Raw genomic sequence first — 22919 nt, forward strand, 5'->3', positions numbered from 1 at the left:
GGAGGGAGGGAGGGAGAGAGAGAGAGAGAGAGAGAGAGAGAGAGAGAGATACCTGATCTAGGTCTAGGTCTGGAGAGATGGCTCAGTGGTTAAGGGCACTGACTGCTCTTCCAGAGGTCCTAAGTTCAATTCCCAGCAACCACATGGTGACTCACAACCATCTATAATGCGATCTGATGCCCTCTTCGGATATCTCTGAAGATAGCTACAGTGTACTCACATACATAAAAAAAATAAACAAATCTTAAAAAACAAAACAAAACAAGAAAACCCTTGATCTATTAAAAATTCAGACAAAATGCCCAAATGGCCCAAGGCTTACTAACATTACAGCATCAATACTTACGTTAATAAGATTTCTAATTGCTAACTGGCTATTTATATATTTAAAACAAATTAATACTTACCAAACAATTCTATGTAAACTTCTTGAAGTGTGTGGGCACTGCAAAACTGGTTCAGCTCATGGTGGATTTTATTGAAGATTAAAGTCTTGTCGTAGTCTGCAGTATAGTTCCTCACAATGTCAAACACTGAAGGAGAATAAAATTCATGTTTGTTTCACCCAACAATGACCCAACTATCTTCAGGCTCAGCAATGAAAGACTGGTATATTATCCACGAGGAAAAGTCTCATGGGTACCATGGGTCAGATGTGTACTCATGCAGCAGTGTGAAGATGAACTGAGACATGGGAAAGCATAACAATTGAAAAGCCAAGCTCCAGTCAAGAGATAAAGACAACTGAACATCAAGAGTAAAGGGAAGCTGTTGCAAATACAGACATGTACAGCTTAATGTAAAAATATACATGTGCATAGTGAATTTTAAAAGGTGGTTTTTACTTGAACAGACATTATAGAGATCAGTGTGGAGACTTTGAACTATCACAGAACTCAGCCATGCCGCTCCTCAAGTATATTCCTGAAGGACTCTACTTCAACATCCATGCTTATTGATGTACCTTTCACAGCAGTCAGAAAATGGATCTAGCCTAGGTGTTCATCAACAGATATGTGGATTTTTTTTAAGTGTAGTAGATATACATAATGGAATTTTATGTAGCTGTAAATTAAAATGAAATCATGACATTTTCATGATGAATGGAGCTGGAAACATTGTGTTAAAAGAAATAAGCCAAATTCAGAAAGAAAAACACGACAATTTTTCTCTCATATAGAACCTAGATTAATATTGTGCATATGTGTGTGTGGATATCATGCAACTAGAAAGAGGCTCACGAAAGGCGAAGGAGAGGTTGAAGGAAGGAAGAAAGGTAAGAGCAATGAAATACACATGACATGAAAGCAGGGGGCATTATCTAGGAGGGAACCAGCTGGAGGAGACAGGACACAGGGGAGGAGATCCTCGGGGGATGGGAGTTGACGAAAATAAAGAATAATGACATGTATGAAAATGACATAATAAAATCCATTACTCTATATGCTAACTTAAAAATTCTTAAGCAGTTTTTAAAGGCTTATATTTTTAAAAGACTCTGGGAGCCGGGCGGTGGTGGCGCACGCCTTTAATCCCAGCACTTGGGAGGCAGAGGCAGGTGGATTTCTGAGTTCGAGGCCAGCCTGGTCTACAAAGTGAGTTCCAGGACAGCCAGAGCTATACAGAGAAACCCTGTCTCGAAAAACCAAAAAAAAAAAAAAAGACTCTGGGATAGCAGGGAAGGAGGTAACATTTACTAGGGTGGACTTTAGGCAATTTACATACATTGGTGTTTAATTACCCCTCCTCCTAATTTTCTATCTCAGGAAACTAAGAACCAGAAACTTTCAGAAATATCCCCAAAGGTAACATACCAGTCTGTGTTAGAACCTGTGTTCTTACTATAAAACATGCTTTCTACATTCCTTTTCATATCCAAACATTTGCTCCACTGGCCTTCCTACTTAGGATATTAGATACAACTGGACTCTAAGTCATAGTTGATGAAACATTTGTTGATAAATAACTGCTAAATATATGATCTCATCATCTTCCAAATAAGCCAGTGAGCTAAAACTCTCCTGCCTATCTCTAGGGAGATTCATCAGCTCTTCTCTTTGTCAGTTCTGAATCATATCCAGTCCAGTGGTTTGTGATCAGAGAACACAGTCAGTCGCTTGCTGCTCTCTGTGGGAGCACTGCTTCCAAGATCCTCTGGAGAGCCTGCAGCTTACAAAGGCCTAAGCCTCTTCTATTAAACTAAGTAGTATCTGCACATAAACTGTATATACTCCTGTATACTTTACCATGTCTAGGTGATTATACGGTATCTAATATAATTACCATGTGAATAGTTACTACACTGAACAGTTTGGGGAATAATGATGGGGGGGGGGAGTCCACATATGTTTAGTTAGAATCAGCTTTTCCCCTCAATGTTTGATATGTGCTCGGTTGGACCTGTGGAGGTACAATTCACAGATATGGAAGGCTGACTGTAGATGAGAAACCACGAGAAAAATAACAGTCAAAAATATCATTCAAAGCCACTTGCCAATAATATACTTGCAACTCTTAACTCTGAAATCTTTTTCCATCTGTGTCTGAACAAGTGATATGAACTTTAACATGACCCTGTATTTCAATGTATGTTTTCCCCTTTCTACCATGTCTTCTCAAGTACAATGAAAACACCCTGAAGGCGGAGGCTACCATCTTCACTTTTTCGACGCTCTTTCATCGCATGCCAATTTGTTGACAAGAATGAAGACCAGCTATCTTCAAAATTTGCAATTAAGTTCTTATATGTTCACATGCCACACACACACACACTTGAGGACCACAAATCAGTCTCAGGTGTCATCTGTAGGTCTCTCACTAGTTAGGGTAGAGTGGCTGGCCTCTGCACCTCAGGGATCTCCCTGACTCTGCCTCAGCACTGGGATATCAAGTGCACGCCAGTATACTAAGCTCATGGGCACTCAGGACTGAATTCTGGTCTTCAAGCTTACACAACAAATGTTTTACAGACTGAGCCATCTCTCTCCACAGCCAAACTTTTTTTTAAATAACATGTATCCACTTTATCTTAGGTGTTCATCTTTTATTAAGAAAATGCTTCCGTGCAGTACCAATTTTCAGACTGCTTTGCAAGTTATGGCAAATCACAACCAGAAAATGGCAAATGAATGTGACCCAAGAAAATTGATCAATTATAGGTCTTCAGGATACAAAGAAATTCTTCCCCAACAAGATGGATACAGTGCCATTTTCTTTTTCTAGAAACATTTACTTTCAGAAATAGTAAATTCAGGGAGGACTGGCTCACTGGTTCCTGAAAACTAATTCTGTCCAGAACTTGTGACCTGCTTGTACCTCTACTTCCTGCAAATGAAAATCCTCGCATGATCCTTCTTGTATAGTCATCAGTACTCACTGAGGGCGTAAAACTTTAAAAAGTGGCTCCCTCTCCTTCCTCAGTTGTAAACGCCCTGGTTATAATGATAGGAACACGGCAGATAGTTAACATTACCTGCATAAGGAGCCAACATATTCACCACTTCTATTCGGTCAATATAGATCATGACTCCACCACTAAAAACAAACAAAAATGGAAAGTGTGAGTCAGAGCCACAATAAAAATAATAAAGTACAATAAAGAAGTTACAGACAGACCTAGGGTGAACTTGACAGTCTAACTTAAAACCTAGGGAGAACTTGACAGAGTAGCTTAGAACATAAGAGAGCTTGGTCCCTTTTCAAATGCATCTGTCCTTCTATAGATGTCAAAGGTGCCTTAGTAGGTTTGTAAAAGCAATACTTTACATCATTTAAACTAGGTAATGAATTAAGGCCTGCCTCATCTCTCACAGTCCTCACTTGATACAATTAATACAGTAAGTATATTTTAGTGCTATACCAGCCTTGTTTCCTTTCTTGGCCTCAACCTTTTTAGGACAACAATTCTTAGAGGCCTCTAGACTGACAGTGTAATCAGGAACTTCATTAGAAACATAAATTCTATTAAAGACCTACTTATTGACTCAGAAACTCTCAGATGTCATTTAACATTATAAAGAGAAGAAGTGAAATGATTTTGTTTTAAGTAATCTTTTGTCGAACATCAATTCAGATCCAAGTTCTGGGCCATATACACAAATTCTAATCCTTACAATAATTCTAACATAGGTCTTATTCCCAGACTTAAGAGAATTAAGCGTAGAGAAGCTAACCAAGGTATCAGAGGAGGGCAAAGGCTATGTGGAACCTATACTCTCTGCTTCATTTTCCTGTCAATTAAAATAGCAACTCGGGTGTGATAATGCTAATATATAATTAGTCTGCTAGCTCTGAAACTCCATTTCAATAATACCTTCAGCTGGAATGCTCTCACTTGCAGCCTCATGAAAAGAACTCATGGCACAGAGGTTTCTGTTGCTGTCATGTCTATATAGTAGTGTCATAGTCAGGCATGGTGACATTTACCTATAAGTTTAGGGTTTCAGGAAGCAGAGGCAGTAGGGTTATTCCAAGTTTGAAGCTAGCCTAGTCTACAAACTAAGTCTTAGGCCAGCCAGGGCCACATAATAAGAGTCTGTGTGATTCAAAAACAAAACAAAACAAAATGCAAACCAAGGTTTCTCAAGTGACTCCAGCTCTAAAAACTTCCTCGGTACAGTAGAAAGAAAAGGGCGATGGGCCACAAAGGAGGGAGCTTACCTTGTTCCACAAGGCACATTTTTAACTTCATCTGTTTGTAGTGTTGTCTGGAAAAAAAAAATAGCTCATCAAAATTTATTTTTAAAAACAAAACAAAAAATAAAGCCTGTTGATCTGGCACCATGTTGAATGACCTTAATCCCAGCACCCTGGAGGGCAGACAGGTGGATCTCTGTGAATTTAAGGCGAGTCTGGTCTACACAGTGAGCTCCAAAACTACATAGAGAGACCTTGTCTCAAAAGCAAACAAAACAAATGAGCAAACAAACAAAACACACACACACACTGCTGTTCCCAGAGAATAATCTCAGGAGAGCTGGTGCCAGTAAGTACAAGAGAGTCCTGCCATGATTTTAGCCTCCAAAGATCAGCTACTAAGTTAGCCACTTCTCAGGCTGGAGAGATGGCTCAGAGGTTAAGAGCACTGACTGCTCTTCCGGAGGTCCTGAGCTCAATTGCCAGCAACCACATGGTGACTTACAATCACCTGAAATGGGTTCTGATGCCCTCTTCTGGTGTGTCTGAAGACAATGTTATTTTATAAAATAAACCTTTTTTTAAAAATAGTAGCCATTTCTCTATATATCTAGAAAGACTTGAGTACTACATGTCTTATAACTAAGGCTGGAAAGTTTTTCTTATGCATCTTATTTATTTAGAGCTGACTTGACCCGAGATCACAAGCTACACACCTCACTTTCAGCAGACACTGTGACCAAGTCTGTGCTCTGCACTTTGACTCCTGGCTGTTACTGTTTACAGTGATGATGAATGACTCCCTTCCCACTCAAGTTCTGGATGAACCAAAGCTACCCTTGAACTCAGCAGCACAGCTCATCGCTGTTTTGCTTCAGGACCTAGTGCACTCACAGGTTTGGTTCGTTTTGCCTTTAATATGAGTGCCAATGCCACCACTGCTTCTTCCTTCTCGTGAACCAATAATCTGGTTTTAAGTGCTTTGCCATATCTCACCCTTCTTTGTAACCTGAGGTTTCATATAGGTTAGTAGTGTATTCTGGGACACATTACACCTTGTTAGGACCAAATATATGGCCCCTATTATCTAAACATCACAATCTAGCACAAAATCTTTTTTTTTCCCCCAAAACCAGGGTTTCTCTGTGTAGCCTTGGCTGGCCTTGAACTCAGAAATCTGCCTGCCTCTGCCTCCTAAGTGCTGGGATTAAAGGCATGTGCCACCACTGCCTGGCTAGGAAATAAAATTCTTACAAAGAGACCTATCAGTAGGTACAAAAATAACAATATAAATTGAGCTCTTAGGTATTAAGCTACAAGAAATAAAGTACTAGTCTCAAAATCTCTTGATAGTTCATCAATTAAAAGTATTCAACATTCTTTCAAAGGCCTGAGTTTTGTTTTTAGGCCACAAATGGTGGCTCACAACTGCCTGTAACTCCCATTCCAGAGCACTCAGCTCCTCTTCTGGCCTCTGCAGACACCACAGCATGTAGTGCACATACAGCCAAGTAGGCACACACAAATACACAGATTAAGAACTAACAAATTTAGAATATCTCTGAAATTTAGTACTAACAGGCAGATCTAGAAGAGAGACATCTTAAGTTTAAGTAAATGTCCTAGGCAAATACACACAGCAAAGACAAAAGCACACACCCAACGCAGACTGGCTGGCCACTCAAAAGGCACTATTCTGATGAGTGGTCAGTTCTGGGAAAAGAACACAATGTTATTAGGCTGAGGGCCTTGAATATTTGCTGAGCAGTTTAAGCACTCTTTAATCCATGTTATGTACAATCATAAAATGAATCTTTCAAAAATATTGTCAGAGCTGGGAGTGGTCATGCAAGCCTATAATCCCAGCTATGCAAGAGGCTGAGGTAGGAGGAGTGCAAGGTCCAGACCAACCTGGGGAAAGAAAATACGAAAGATGTGGCCTCGGAGGTGGAGACTTGCTTAGAATGCTCAAAGCTCCGGGTTTAAGCCCTAGGGTTGATCTTTTAGTACTGGAAAGGAAAAGGTGTTTTCCTGAATTCCTCCTACCATGTGTTATTCAGCTTAGGAGTGAGGGTTAAGAAAACCAGCTAGGAAGCTAAAGAAGTAACTTGTCTAGGGTAACAAAAACTGGAAGACACCAGTCCTGGAAGGAGTGATCACTGGCTGAACGTACAATTCCAGCACAGAAAGAAGAAAATGTAATTCTTTGGTTGAGAGATTAGCATGATGGTAAGATTAGAGATAATTCTGGATAAAGTGACAGGAGAAAGCTAATAAACAAGTTCAGTATATTTTATTTCTTTTAAAACATTAAACTAAAGCAATTTTCATTATTCTGTATCAACTTTCAAATCAAAAACTAGGAATTAAACAATAACTTTTCAATTTAATATCCTATATACTGCTATACATCTAATTCTTTCCCAAATATGGAGAAATATTACATTGGCACACATGTGTAACCACAGCCTTACGGAGATGGCATTGTGAGTTTAACTTTAGCCTGAACGAGAGAACAAATGCTAGGATAGCCTTGGCTACACAGTGGGCCCTGCCTCAAAAACCACAAGAGAGAAACAGTCCACATTTACTTTGTAAATTTATAAAGACTGAAGGTTTTAATATAATTTCTCTAAGCAATGCTTTGTGGCATTTCACATTAATGAATATTAGTTCCTTCGAGTATTATGTGAAACCATTTGTTTAAATAGAGCCGCATCCTCTAATGTTCCCTAAATTCCAAAACGTAAATTTATGACTCTGTTCTTAGGAAGAGTTCCTTAGAAGGGTTTTGTTAATGTAATTTTTGCCTAGAATGCTGCCTTCTTTGTTTTTTGTAAAAAAAAAAAAAAGGACATTCCTATTTTGTAACACTGCCTCTAACATTTAATTTTTAAGTAATTAATAATTCAAACAGAAAATTATGATAGTTTATGTTGAAATCTTTTTATTAATTTCACTTATTTCTGATGATCACACAACATATTTGCTATATACAAATGGTTAAAAAACTATTTACTATTATTGCCTATATCTACTTCATGTTACTGCTGCACCATGCTGCTTAACAGTGGGTTTCAGGAAGGCAGACAGATTTGCCTGGCTCTGAACAAGATCTAAGAAGGAGCCCAGTTTCTTAGTCTGATGATGCCACTGGTAACTTTGGGACTATCAAGAACTACTGGTGCGCTGTGGTCAGAAGACAGAAACTGGGATGAGCCTAAAACAGGCCAGCAAGACACAGGCGGCACAGGAAGGAGGAAGGCATGGGGAATGAAGTAGACGTCAGCAACTGATGATCAGAAAATGGGTACAAAGTACCAGTTACTGGGCACATCTGTCACACCAAAACATTTAGAAAGAGTAATATAAAATAATTGTTCTAAGGGAAGAGGTTTTATAACCTAAAACATTTCTCTTTTTTCTTTTGTTTAAAAATATATCAATTCATTCTATTACAGTGATATTAAATGTTAATTGTATTGTTATACATAAGATACGGTTTTAAAAAAGAACCTTCAAAAGTGTGAGTCAAATATGGGAAGCCAATCTGGAAATCATTGTGACTAGAAAAAGAACCCGGGCCTCGCCACGTTCACCAGCTTCACCAGGCCTCACTTTAATAGGCGCAATCCTTCCCTAAGCCATTGAGAAGGGACAGGAAAGAAACCAAGGAGAACTCGCTATTTCCAGTTACTCTCACTTAACAGGAAACTGAAGGCTAACGTGAGAATATGAATAATACTGACTTCTCCCGTTTCCTGAAAACTCTGCAGCAGATCTGAAATAAAACTGAACTCAAACATTTATGATCCCACTGAGGTTACAAAATTAGTTAGAGCCCAATCCTGCTTTGCATTCCTGTTATATCAGAGTGGATTTATTAAGTACGGCCTAGGACCAGGATAGTTTTTGCAAGAACCAGATTTGTATTTCAAACATTCTGAAATACTGTCAAAGTACCACAGTCATTCAGGTTCCTCATAAATTTGCATTTAATTTACCAAGCAAAATTGTGAGGCTGAAAAGCTGTGTATAGAAATTGATTCCTCCATGTTAGCAGTAGGCTAGGAGCCTGCCGCTATAGAAACCAAACAGTTCTAAACCAAGGTATCACTAATTTGTATTCCTAATTGTGTTTTCAATTCTTCTTTTGTTTTGACTTCAGTAACAGAAAATCTGCTAATACCATTAGCCAGAAGGCAGAAGGCAGTCTTGGCAAGGCGGTTTGAAATCATGACTTGTGCTGGGACAGTTGTACTATGAACTTTCACTTCCCATCTGAGTAAATACCAACGTTTGCTTAAGCAATAAGGAACTCCATCTCCACCCACCAGTGTGGTAACTCCTGTCACACCTGTCTATCTGGAATCCCTAGGAGTCACTCACCTGCACAGATCTGAATGTTGTAATGAAAGGCAACATGATATGATAGCCTGGTCCACTGGGGCTCGTTAGCAAAGCTCCTCCCCTGCAAAAAGACGTTCCAGTTGACAAAACTGTTCAGATCTCTTTTCAACTTAAAATGCTATAACAAACATTTACTCTTATTCATGTTACTAACCTACTACCCTCACAACAGAGTGACTCAACAACTGCTACTTCCAACATCCATCACATTTAAAAGTGTGAAAATACATCCAAGCCCACTGCCAATATTGCACCCTGTTTCATAAGCTCCACCAACCACACCTCTGGGTCTCTAGCACTGCTCTTGGGTTCAAAAGATCCTCTCTGGTCTTTAGTTTTCCGATAAATACTTATGGAAAAAATTCTAATGACTCTCAATTAAGGTACCTTAATTGCACATAACAAGAGACAAGTCAAAACAATACATTTAATCGCTAAGTTTAAAAAAAGGAAGAAACCAAACTTTCAAGGAAGAAGAAACTTTCTGAGGCTAATGGTTCTTTCAATACATGAGTCCAATTCTAGGGACATGGTTTCTGTCTAAAGGTAACAAAACCTAGCATGGAAAGACAGACAGTAAAAGGGTTGAGATGACAGCTGAGAGAGGGGTTTGTTTATCAAACTCTGCAGTATGTGAACCGTGAAAACACCCCCTGCAAATTCGGGACAAATACAACACAAAGTCCTCCTTTACACAACGAATAGTAAATTCGCACAACATTCATCCTTGTCCTAAGTCATAACTGAAAAGATGAACCTTTACAGGTTCATTTGCCATTTTTTGGAGTGGTATCTCCGTATGTTCTCTTCGTGGTTTTCCTGTCAGAAGGACAGTGATAAATTGGATGGAAATGTGGTCCAGGCTGGTATTTCTTATGCTAGAACTCCATCTGTTAAGACATACCACCCAAAGTATGTATTTTCTAGGATTCTGGACTGATCTAAAAGTAGAAATACCAGTTTAGGGGGCATGATGGAAATATTCAAAAATCTGCTTGTTTCAGAATAAATAAACCACTATCCCAAGTTGTCTACAAACTGGCTTCTCTTACCACGAGGAGCTGGTGGTAAGTTATACTTGATTTATGCCAAATCAGGTGGATGGCAACTGAGCCCACACTCTTCCTCACCTTGACTTGGAAAAAAAAAAAGTGAGAAAAGTGGCCTGCAAATGTGGTTTTTGTCTCTTGGCCTTTAGGGATATATGACATTGCTATGGTCATGAAGACTTTGCGGGACATAACCAGACAATGGGAGATTTTTAATGAAGAAGAAAAAACCCAACTTAGTGTTGGGGAGAACTGTCTTAAGTAAGGCAGAGATCCGGAAAAAATCCACAGCGGCAAACCAAACACCTGTACAGTTGTGCGGACTATGAGAAGTCATTTCGGTTGCAGTGACTACTTCCGTCCCCCCTAAGGTGTCTTCACTTCTGCACAGAGCGAACTTGGCACTAAACTGCTCCGACACCAGAAAAGTGCCCCGCCAAAGGTTGACTCGCGGCAGCTGGGATGAAGCCACTTCCCAAGCAGGGCTGGAAGCACTCCCCTGATGCCGCGGAAAAGAGCAACTTCCCAGACTCCGCTGTGACCATTGGACCCTTCCACTGTGCTTCTAGAACCATCGCGGGCTGCACAGGGCGGCGCTCACCTGTAGTACACGGCCAGGTGTCCCTCCTCGATCTTGTGGATGGAGGCGTACAGGAGGATCGCCACCAACCCCACCACTGCAGCCACCAGAAGCCGGGCTTGAGTCATATTCATCCTTGTTCCTCCTGAGCATGGGGAGAAGAGGAACCTCAGTCCGTTGAGTGACAGGCCAGTCCCCACCCAGGGAAGAGCCCGCGTACGGTCGCGGGCGGCAGAGGCGGGAAGCCCCGCGCTCCGGCCCCGGGCTCTCTCTCTCTCTCAGCTAAGCGCTCCCCTCGCCAACCCCCTGCGCCGGTGCCCCCGGCTCGGCGTACGTCGTGACACCTCTTCCCCGACTCCCCAAGCGTTAGGTCCCGACTGAGGGCGGCCTTGATCGCAGGCACTCGGAGGACCGCGACCCCCGAGCCTCGCCTCACCGGTCAGTGACGCATCGCCCCCGCCCGCACGTGCAGCCGCCACCCGGCCCCGCCAACTGCTGCCAACAGCCGGCCCCGCCCACCTGCCCGGTACTGCGGCTGCGCGGGGACGCAGGCGACGCAGCCCCCGCCCGCGACTCGCGAGACGGTGCGCGGGCGGGACAAAATTGGCCCCGGGCGCGCGCACAGTGTAGTGATTCTAAGTCCCCAGACGAGGACCAAGTCTCCTGGGATGGGTCACTCGGACAGACGCTGGTTGGGGCATGCTAGTGCACAGGACCAGCCCGTCAGTGTAGGAGTTGTTCCTGCATCCTTTTGTGGTTCGTCCCTAGTCCAACTGGCAAGCACATTCTCCAGGTACACAACCTGCACTAGGGAAACTACCAGACCAGTCTCAAGGGGTTTGAGTTCAGAAGAGGAAGCTATTCAACCAGAATTAGCCATTCAGACTTGGCCTGAATATTTATTTTGTGCCAGCATGCTACACCAGAGTGCTTTCTGAAAGCCACCCAGAAACAGGATCAGAATGATATACACGTATGTTGAATGTGGAGGTCGGGATTGTTTTGTAGGCCAAAATGAATAGTGAACGTTTGATTTTTCATGATGCCGATAAGGTTGAAAGGAGTTGTATGGCAAGATAGGCTAGAACCAGATTTACAAAGTCTAGGATCCATTTTTCTGCTGATAGAGGAAATGTATGACAAGAAGACAGTGACTTCATTTATGGCTGTTAGGCCTGCATGCATGTCAGTCACTACCTGTGTGCCTGGTGCCCTCATCAGTCACAAGGAGGCATTGAATCCCGTGGAACCGGAGTTAAAGGCTGTTGTGAACTGCCACATCGGTGCTGGGAATCCACCTTTTTTAACATTCTATACCACGTGGACCTGGTGAGATAGCTCAGTGGGTAGAGGAGTTTGTGGACTCCTGAGGGCTTCATTTTCGCCCTAGACCTCACACAGAAGTGAAAAGCAGAGAACTGACTCCACAAGCTGTCCTCTGATCTCCACACATAAAGGCCCATGCCCCACACCACACACCAACACACACCATAATTAATAATCATAAAAGGTTTAGGGAATAAACCCACACCATGTACATGTATTACAAAACAAAAACTAAAAGGAAAGGGTAGAGTTAAGAGAAATAAGGGCATTCTGTTTCACTAAGGGCAGAGACAACTAGAAAAGGTTAACAAGGTTGGAAGGATCATCAAACTCCTGTGCAGGAAAATACCAGAAGGCAGTGCTTTAGGGGCATTGTATCTGTAACTGGCTGAGAGTGACGACAGACAGGAAACTGGGAAACAGATATACAACAGCAAATACAAGGTTATGTATGATGCTAGTAACAAAGAGAATGACAGGCAAGAGAATCAATTCAGGGCTTTGTAAGAGCAAATCTAGCCACACCCCTCCAATACATGCACTAACCTGTATCATGCATTTGATTTTTATTACCACGGAATGTATGGGACCTTGTTTGTTGCAGACCAATATTACAGTTTAGCTATTTTCATCTCCTCTGGTCCCCTTTGTTGGTATTCTGTCTAAACTCCACTCTTACAGTTCCTGGCAGTAGCCACATATGCTCCTCCCCAGTTACCTGGCAATAGCCAGGTAGGCGTGGCCCTATAGAAGGGGCTGCTTGGCCCCTCCTCTCACTCTTAAGCTCTTGCCTCTCTTACCTCTTGCCTCCATGCTTCCCATCCCCTTCCCCTGCACCCCTCCAGGTGGCCATGGCCTGTCCCTACTTCTCTCCTCTCTCCTTCTCTCTGCCTTTCTCTGCCTCTGCTACCCTCTTAACTCCCCTCCCCGTGCCCTAAATAAACTCTATTCTATACTATAATGGTGTGTGTCTGGTCCCTCAGGGGGAGGGGATGCCTTGGCAATGGGCCCACTGAGGCACCCCCTTCCCCAACACTGTGACAGAACATATTCTTATAGCTCTTTCTCTTTTTATGATCACAACACCCTTCCCCTGCCAAAAAAAGGCAGGTCGTGGAAGCACATGCCTGAAATCCCAGCTGGGAAGTGGAGGCAGGAAGAGTTTAGGCCAGCCTGTCTCAGAAACAAAACAAAAAGAGAAAAAGAAGCTGCAGATAGAGGTTAGCAGTAGAGCTCTCACCCAGTACCATGCTGGGCTTGATGGGAGAGTTGGGGGCACAAACTTGGTTTGGTCTAGTATCTGTGCTTTCCGAGTTTATTCTTCGTTCCTCGTAATGTTGCCTATAGAATAAAGTATATACAGTTGATAACTTATGATTTTAATTCTGAAAGTTGCTACTGAACAAAAAATAAGAGTGGTTTACTAATTCTTCAGAAGTAGGTTTGGGGTGATCTTATACCTGTCTAAATCATGTAGATTAGAAGGTCCTAACATCACTCGTGTCCCATCAAAATAGAACTCCAAATATGGCAAATCCTTGTGCCAATGATTGTGATAGTTAAAAAAAAAAAATGCATGATTTCTGGGGGAAAAAAATACTTACACATTAAGACTCCATTACTGATTTGCCAGTATTAACTTTCAAGTCAGCCGGGTGAGGTGGTGCATGTACTCCTGAGAGGGAGGCAGTGGAAGGAGTGTTAATAAAGTTTGAAGCTAGCCTGGTGTACATAGGGAGTTCTAGGCTGCCCAGTGAGATCCTGTTTTAAAACAACAGAAATAAAACCAGAAGTTCTTCTGACCTTTGCATATAGGTTAATATCTTCTGAGCAAGTAGCACCCAATAAATATTTCTTTATTATTAGGAGTCTCTAGACTCTAGAGCTAATGAACGGAGAGTTTGCCTACCATTCAGCTGACAGGGATGGAATTACCATCCGTAAAAAAACCTTGACACCTGATGATTTAAAAGACAGAAGATAGCCATGTACATAGATGTACAAGACAGCCATGTATGCTCCACACCCGTAGCTAAGACTTGGGAGATTAGAGATGGCAAGTGTGGACTGGACTTGGTTAATAGTGAGACCTTCTACAAACCAAACCCAAAGATAAGAGACAACTCAGCTTCAGAGGCAAGGAGAATGGCAGCCTAATAAGACTGGATGGGAGGACTGTATATCAGTGTAAATGGTGAGTCTGAGTGTTTTTAGACACATAGAGTAGTACTAGTACCTCCTAGGTAGAAACATTACAGTGAGGAAGTTCCTCAACACTTCCCAGTAAGTCTGCACGGCTGGGGACATGACTCGATCAGTAAAGTATATGATTTGTAGGCAGGAGGATCTGAGTCTGGTTCCCCAGAATGCATGTAAAATGCCAGGCATGGTGGAAGCCACCTGTAGTGGCAAAAGCGGGCAGGCAAAGAAAGAAGACCCTGTGACTCACAGTCCACCCAACCTACCTTAATTGATAAGCTACAGGCCACTGACAGACTCTCAAAAAGCAGGGCGATATTCCTGAATAGCCACAGTTGTCCTCTGGCTTCCATACATGTGCGCACACACACAAATAACAAAGGATAAAGAATCTATCCTGTCACTCGTGCTCCTAACCTATCACATGACCCTTTATATTTTCTCAAACCATATTAGCCTATGGTATTAAAATGAGTAGAGATTCAAAATAATTTTAAAATCATTTAATATGCAAAGTGAAAAACTAGAATATAAAAGCATTTCACATTTTTTCAAACAAAATAACATCTTCTAAGTTATTTAACATAAGGCAGAGATCCACAGTCTTTTATCTGAAACCCTTAAGTCTAGATGTTTCAGAATGAGAACTGTTCAGATTTTAGAAAGGTAATTCAGTGCATACGCCACACTACATCAACCTTCAGAGAGCCTGTGGCAGCACATCCCAATAATCAAACACATAAATCAATGAATATTCACACTAAATGGGATAAGCAGATCCAGTGTCAGATCAGAATAGATACCTTGGTTTCAGAACTTGGATTCTGAGACTGTAATTACAGATAAAGGAATGCAGACCCTTTGGAACTTGTATGACAAGACATAAAAGATTGTTTAAACAAGTAACCCATTTGTACAAATGCAAAAACAATACAACCTTCAAATACATTATAAATTAACAGGCATCTTCTCTTTGATATTATTAAATGTACACCTTAAATACATATACATATAGCACACAACACAATTCATTATGGTCAGCTGATATCAAAGGCACAAAAGTCCAACCCCTTACACAGGAGAAGGACTCTATTAAATGTGTGATTAAAGATGGGGTTCATCTAACTCCATGTGATGCCAAGAAGAGCACTTCCTGAGAGCAACACAAGGAGACCGGGCTTAGTCTTCAGGAAGAGCAATTTTACTTGTGAGCAGTCTCTTCCACAGAAAATCCATAGATAAAACTTTACTTCAAATGAACACTGGGTGAATTTTTCATTCCTGTATACTACTAATACCATGTTGGGCCTTCTGCCGAAAATTCAGGCCTTCAGAAGATTATCTTTTTCATCAGCTAAACTAGTTTTCCAATTTTATAAGATAAGCAGGTCACTAATGATCTCCCTCATTAGTTGCGGTGTTAAAAAGAATAATTAATTTCATTAATTTGCTATAAAATCCTATCTGTTCAGAGATCATAATTATTAAAAACAAACAAAACACCAAGCTGCTGTGCTTGTAAAGTCCCTCGTAGTTTCCGATCACAGCCATCTCCTCACAGACTGGTAAGTGAGGAATGGCTTCAGCAAGTAAAGATGACTTTGGAGTAAATGACAAAACAGCTTCGTCGGCTCCAGGACAGTGAACGAGTGTCGAGTCATTCTGCTAACCAACTCCAATCAAGACTCTAAAAGCAGGCATGCAAAGTCACAATTAGCAGTTATCCGAATGTAGAGTTCACTTTTTAAAATTTTTTTAATGTTTGGACATTTTATACTCAAAATTCAAAAAGTTAAAACTACAGAAGTTGGGCTGGTGAGATGGCTCAGTGGGTAAGAGCACCCGACTGCTCTTCTGAAGGTCCAGAGTTCAAATCCCAGCAACCACATGGTGGCTCACAACCATCCGCAACGAGATCTGGCGCCCTCTTCTGGAGTGTCTGAAGATAGCTACAGTGAACTTACATATAATAAATAAATAAATCTTAAAAAAAAAACAAAAAAACTACAGAAGTTAGAGTTTGAATTTAGCTTACTTTATCTTCTGGGAACTCAAAAAGTATTTTAAAGTTATAAAAATCCAAGTCAAATACTCTTAAGTGGAAAGACAAAGAGTTGTATCAAAACTAAATGCAGTGAATTTGCTAAGATTTTAGAGTAGCTTCTCCCAGTTTTAACAAATCAATAGTTCAAAGCAACTAAATCTTGATTTAACCTCTTTTATTATTAGCTTAATTGATCTTATATGCATCAAATACAGTAATTATAGAGCAAAACTATCATCTTACTGAAAAAATGTATTGCTGAAGCAAAGGGGTACACGCATTCACACTGCGAAGGAAGCTTAACCTGACTGTTGACGCTACTGGGGATGCTCACTATCGACACGATGCTACCACACAGGACAGTTAGTTTTGCAGAGTTGACATAACCTAGAATCACCTTGGAGGAGACTGCCAAGGACAGCTGGGATCAGCCTGATTTCCTTAAGTGATGTGCAAGCATCCAGCCTAAAAGTTGGCAGCACCAAGCCGAGGGCTGAGCCCTGTATTATACTATGAAAAGGCGAGCTGAGTACTGCCAGGAATGCAGACGCTCATTCCTCTACACTCCTGACTGACTGTAGCTGTTACATCTACCTACTTCAAGTTCCTGCCTTGACTTCCTCACAATGGTGGTCTGTAGTCTATAATTATAAGCAGAATAAACCTTTCTCCCCTACTTTGCTTTTTGTAAGGCTAATTGATCACAGTAGCAGAAGTTACTCCACACAAAACTTACCATCACACTACTGCTCTGGTCCTCATTTGCTTCACGAATAATAGTACTTAAATGGCCAAGACAGTTCAGATTTTCTTCTATCATTTGTGCTAACGTCTCTCTGATGGATGAAAGAACAAAACCATTTCAAGTTCAGCAAAGGAGCCCCTGGATGTTGCCTCCTTTCTGATCTTCTAAATCAGGATGACCACTTTCTGTGACCAAGCACCCCAGCAAAGCAGCTGCTGCTGTCTTCAGTTTCTTCATCCCTCCCACTCAAGAGACAGCACCCCACTTCACCTAAGCCCCTGCATCTGCCTACTCTGGGAAGTCCACTGTAACTCTAATCAGATTTTCTTTTGAAAGAGGTGGTACTGCTAGCAGCCTCCCACCCTCCCTGCTAACAAGTACCAGATTAGGGGAAGGTCCCTTGGTATTGACAAACGGAATACATTTTTGCTTGTTTGTTTCTGGATTGCTTTCTTTTTCTTTTACATACAGTAAAACACCAGCATGTTCACTTCACACACAACACAGGGGAAAGATTCAAAGTGCAGTCCAGTCTCCAGAGATCCAGGAAAGAAACACTGGTTCGAAACCACAGATAGTAGCAATGAAAACAAGCGAGCCGACCGATGAAAACAGCAGATGAAACCATGAACAAGTATCCCTGGTTTCTTGTATGTGAAGGTGGCCTTGACTCTAGCTTCTCCCTTCATGTTTCCTCTGCCATCATCCTTCACCAACCCTCAGTCCCTCCTTTATCACACTGTAAGCCACATATAACATCCACTGTTAGCTTAAAACTAAGTACTGATTCAGAAAACGTCCTGCTACCAACTTCCTAATCCTTGGTTATGAAGTACCAGAGGTACATTATTATTAAGATCAGCTTTCGTTTATCAGGAAATGTACCTTCTGATAAAGATGTGCTGTTGGAGACAACCACAGACTCAGACTGGAAGTTTCCTAGAGAGCTGAGGATTAGTGTGCACTAAACTTTACTTCCTTCAGTTCTAACAGAGAATCTTCTCAAGCCTGTAGAATCCCACTCTCCACTCTACTTGCTTACATGCTCATACTGGGCCACACAGTTAGTGAGCCCGAGACCTGCCCTGGAACTCGCTTTCTTTACAAGGAAATACCTGGGAGCGCTTGCCTTCCTGCCATGCGCTTGCTCTCTCATAAAGGCAGCAGAGAGCACGTCACTATGTGACCTCCCGAGCAGCCATGTAACATGAGAGCATGTCTGTAAAACTAATCATGGGCAGACCTGTGGGAAGTGCCTGGAGCTGTGGAGGTCTCCATGAGCCGAGAGAAAAGCGACAGTGCACAAGCTAGCAAAGAGCCTCCTGACCACGGCACACCTTACGCTGGGAAAATAACAAACGGACAGACATTCAGCTTTTAGCAGAAGAGGAGGAACTAGAGACAAAATGCAGGGCTGCAAATCTGAGTTCTTACTTGCAAATGATTTAAAGCACTGAAAAATTTTAATTTAAGAAATAGGCCTCACTACTGCATTAAAAGAGAACTTGAGTACCAAAAGTACAAACCACAAAAAGCCTAATTTCTTGTTGAGATAAGTGGTTAGGGAAGGAGTACAGTTTGGGTAAAGGAAATTGATATGTGGGGACAGAAACGGCTTAGAGCCTGGATCGAGCTAACATTTCTTAGGATCACTTACTGAAATTTATTTCCCAAGCATTTACATATATTGTTCAACTAAATTTTCACAGTAATTCTATAAGACATTCTCATTTTAAAGTGAAAATATATGAGCACTAAAAAGCAAAAACAAAAAATTACTCAACACTAAAGAGATAATGAAAACTGAGCCCTGAAGCTGGGCAGTGGTGGTGCACACCTTTAATCCCAGCACTTGGGAGGCAGAGGCAGGTGGATTTCTGAGTTCGAGGCCAGCCTGGTCTACAGAGTGAGTTCCAGGACAGCCAGAACTATACAGAAAAACCCTGTCTTGAAAAACCAAAAAAAAAAAAAAAAAAAAAAAAAANTGAGCCCTGGTCTGAAGGCACCATTAACCACCATGTTTACCACCTCTGTCCTACCCCTTTCCCCTGAAACACAACTGCCTATTGTTACAAAGTAAACCCACCCATCTTGAGGAGTTACCACACATGTCAGAGGATGTTCACGGTCTGCTAATGTAGGGGGCAGCCATGCCGATACTGGAGGGGTTACTGTGCCTTCTAGACTGGATCCTACAAGAGAGCGGGCAGAACTCTGTGTCTGAAGGAAAAAACACATGCACACACACAGTAAGTTGCGGCGTACACCTCTTGATCCACACCATTTAAAAAAAAAAGCTATACTCTTAAGATATATAATTCAATTATTATGTTATAAAAACTGGACTGTTTATGAACAAAACTATTCTCACCTCTATTAAATATACCGTATCTCTGGCCCCTTTTCTTCACTGACTAAAACTGAGTGTTTCTGTCTACACAGACTAAAGTAAAGCTAAATGAATCGAATACCTCTAATCCAGCTTTTGTTTGGGGGAAAGGGACAGCTGAACAAGGCTGACTTGTTAACAAGTCAGATGCATTTACTCCACGTTGGGTTGGGCAACCACAGTGATCCAGAGTAGGGAGGACTGTAAAACGGGGACTGAGCTCGGTATGGTGGCTCACACTTCTAATCGCAGCAACTGGAGGCAGGAAAATTGCTGTGAGGTAGTTTAGCTTCCAGTCTAGGCTAGAGAGAGCTTTTGCCTCAAAAGAAACAAACAAAACCACACATATACCAGCACCACCACCACCACCACCATGTCCACCGGCAGCAGCAGCAGCACTGGAAAGGAGAGTGATAATACAAACATCCTATCTCTGTAATTACTTGGATACTGATCAAGGAACGTGTGAACCCAACATAAAGTATAAATATACGCCGGGCAGTGGTGGCGCACGCCTTTAATCCCAGCACTTGGGAGGCAGAGGCAGGCAGATTTCTGAGTTTGAGGCCAGCCTGGTCTACAGAGTTAGTTCCAGGACAGCCAGAGCTACACAGAGAAACCCTGTCTCGAAAAACAAAAAAACCAACCAAACAAAAAAGTATAACTATTCAAAGGACATACCTTAAAGCAATAAAAAAAGCCTCTGTGGCAGAAAATAACAGTAACTCAGTATTACCTTCACTAATAATTACTTACACAGGCAATTTTAAGGAGGTGCCAAATTTCTTTCTGCCTCTTTCCCTGCATAAACATGACGGTATTGTCAGCTTCTTTGATGTTACTGAGGGCCACTTCCACCTTGGGGAGTAGATCAATAATCTTCTGCTTGCAGGCCAACAACTTGCTGGAAAGATTGAGTCAGTGTCAGGTACTTGTCACAGCTCTCTGTATACTGTCCACCACGCCCAACCCAGAGGAGACAAAGCACAACCAGCACACCAGTGAACGGATGGAGGAGCTAGACACACAGCTCAGAGGTTCAGAGTACTGGCTGCATTTCCAGAGGACCTGGGTTCAATTCCCAGCACCAGTCACATCCATCTGTAAGTCCAGTTCCACATCTTATGCCCCTTTCTGGCCTCACACACATGGGGCAAACATAATACCCATGCATATAAATAAAATAGAAAGTAATGCACATGTTCAGGGCTTACACATCACCATGTTTTATAAGATACTGACAATTATCTTATATTTACCAAAAAGGAGTATTATGATTTTTAAGAAACATAAATATAATGGCATTTAGGAGGAAATAAAGCAATTTTTCTACCTCAGGTGACCAAACAGCTCCTTGAGAACACGGTCCTGACTCTGCACGGTGTGCACAATGATCTTCACCATCTCTGTGCTGTCACTGTACGAGTGATCTAGAAACGACTTCAGTTAGTAGTTTATACAACCTCTCCTTTCCAGAACACATTAATTTCCAAACAGGACGTTCCTTAAAGACGCTCAAAAAGCTGCAAGTAGTCTACACAATTTCTCCTTTTGCTGAAGAACACTGTCCTTGAAGTGTGGCACTGCTGTTGTCTTAGCGAGCTCTCAGAAGCTGTGATTACATAGGTAAGGTGAGGTCCACTAACAGTCTGCCATGAAACAGAGAGGGGTGCAGGAGGCCTTACCCCTCTTCAAGAACCCAAGAGGTTCTCTTGCAGTGAGACAAGAAAGAGGAGAGATTTTCCTCAGAAATGTAGCTCCTGAAGCACCTCTAAGTAATCCTGATGAAATTCAGATTTGCCAAACACGACCAGGACAAAGTCATGACTTGTTTGTCACTGGTGTACTGTCTGGGGTAAATGGACTGCTCACATTGCCCCATGAAAAACTACAACACCATTTAAATTAACACATGGATTTAAAAAAAATTTAAATTAACTATAAATTCTAAGAAGTATAGTTCATTGACAGCTATACATCAAAAAGTAAAGTGACAAGGCTAGGAATAGTTGTCAAAAGCCTTTGCTGCTCTTCCAGAGGACCCAGATTTGTATCCCAGCACTCAAGTCAGGTGGCTCACAAGTGCCTATAATAACATCTCCAGGAGAATCTGATGCCCTCTTCTGGACTCTATGGGTACCCCTACACAAATGAAATACACCCACATGTACAGACATAAATATTTTCTAAAAAGTAAATTTATGCATGGTTGTATGTTTAATTCTTAAGAGACTTATGTTGCCTGTGTTTGAGAGAATAGTCTGGTGGATTTAACCCTTACTAACCCAAATTCCAACACAGATGCAGCCCTTGGCCAAGAGACTAGTTCTCTTAGATGATTAACACTGCTTACTTAGAACAGTGGGTGAGTCAGGCTTTCACTGCCCTAACAGGTTGCTGGGAACTTCATGCTAATCCATCTGTTTACAGCTCAGAAAACTTCCATCTGAAAAAGAGCTGACGTAAACCAAATGTGAAGTACTAATAAAAAGGATCAGTAGACACTGAAGTTCAGCTTTGAGTTTCAAAAGAGATTTGAGAAGGTTGTAGGACTGGAGCTCAGAGGAAGACCAGTGCCTGCCAGGCATACACAGGCTCTGGGTTGGATCCCCGCTACTGCAAGAGGCGGTGGGGGAGAGAAAAGAAAGAAAAACCTCCTCCACAGCTCAGCTTCATGCCCAGAATATCTCTCTCTCTACTCTCTCTCTTCACACACACACACACACACACACACACACACACACACACACACACACTGAACAGACATAAGGTTCAGAACACCCACATGGCCACCTGTAACTCCAGGTCCAGTTATCCAACACCCTCTTCTGGCCTCTGTGGGCACTGCACACATATGGTGCACTGATACACATACAGGTCAAACCACCCACACACAGAAAATAAAAATACAATGTCAATAAAACAAAACACCCAGTGCACGCATGCTGTTTTTTTTAAAAAATATATAAATATTATATAAAGTTGCTATATGTTGCTATATGTCTATAATTTTCAAATCTAAAACTTGAAAACTTTATATAAGTAATATAAAACTTTTAAAATAAAAAATATATTCCAAGCCGGGCAGTGGTGGCGCACGCCTTTAATCCCAGCACTTGGGAGGCAGAGGCAGGCAGATTTCTGAGTTCGAGGCCAGCCTGGTCTACAGAGTGAGTTCCAGGACAGCCAGAGCTACACAGAGAAACCCTGTCTTGAAAAAAAAAAATTAAAAAATATATTCCAGAGCACAGATATCCCTTATTACTTATGTAATTCTTCAAAATAAATACATTTAGTTAAAATAAAGGTGTTTTGCACACATACACACACACACACATATATCACCTTATTGTTTTCAAAGCATTTTCATAAACATGTTCTCAAAATACACTGCCAAAGTATAATGAGTTAGAAGGCTAGGTTCTTACTTGAGTTAGAAGGCTAGGTTTTTACTTGAGTTAGAAGGCTAGGTTCTTGAGTTAGAAGGCTAGGTTCTTACTTGAGTTAGAAGGCTAGGTTCTTACTTGAGTTAGAAGGCTAGG

At 41.6% G+C, this 22919-nt stretch overlaps 2 protein-coding genes across 4 annotated transcripts in view; both read right to left on the reverse strand.

The window, feature by feature from the left end:
• Positions 1 to 11199, reverse strand: part of Erlin1 (ER lipid raft associated 1) — a 36242-nt gene extending 25043 nt beyond the window's left edge. The window contains exons 1-6 of one of the 2 annotated variants that reach the window (XM_021152011.1): positions 11111 to 11199; positions 10696 to 10819; positions 9025 to 9106; positions 4660 to 4706; positions 3473 to 3534; positions 408 to 533 (exon numbers count right to left, since the gene is read on the reverse strand). In XM_021152011.1, coding sequence (XP_021007670.1) covers positions 408 to 533; positions 3473 to 3534; positions 4660 to 4706; positions 9025 to 9106; positions 10696 to 10808 — 430 coding nt within the window. In that variant the 5' untranslated portion in view covers positions 10809 to 10819; positions 11111 to 11199. Of the gene's footprint in view, positions 1 to 407; positions 534 to 3472; positions 3535 to 4659; positions 4707 to 9024; positions 9107 to 10695; positions 10820 to 11008 lie in introns of both variants that reach the window. The other variant, XM_021152012.1, reaches the window with a different exon arrangement.
• Positions 11200 to 14687: 3488 nt separating this feature from the next.
• The window catches only part of Chuk (component of inhibitor of nuclear factor kappa B kinase complex), a 33995-nt gene continuing 25763 nt past the window's right edge, over positions 14688 to 22919 (reverse strand). The window contains exons 17-21 of one of the 2 annotated variants that reach the window (XM_021151340.1): positions 20711 to 20807; positions 20134 to 20281; positions 19092 to 19208; positions 16980 to 17079; positions 14688 to 15886 (exon numbers count right to left, since the gene is read on the reverse strand). In XM_021151340.1, the coding sequence (XP_021006999.1) occupies positions 17011 to 17079; positions 19092 to 19208; positions 20134 to 20281; positions 20711 to 20807 (431 nt within the window). In that variant the 3' untranslated portion in view covers positions 14688 to 15886; positions 16980 to 17010. Of the gene's footprint in view, positions 15887 to 16979; positions 17080 to 19074; positions 19209 to 20133; positions 20282 to 20710; positions 20808 to 22919 lie in introns of both variants that reach the window. The other variant, XM_021151339.1, reaches the window with a different exon arrangement.

Source organism: Mus caroli, chromosome 19 (assembly GCF_900094665.2).
Source record: "Mus caroli chromosome 19, CAROLI_EIJ_v1.1, whole genome shotgun sequence".
NCBI classification, from domain to species: Eukaryota; Metazoa; Chordata; class Mammalia; order Rodentia; family Muridae; genus Mus; species Mus caroli.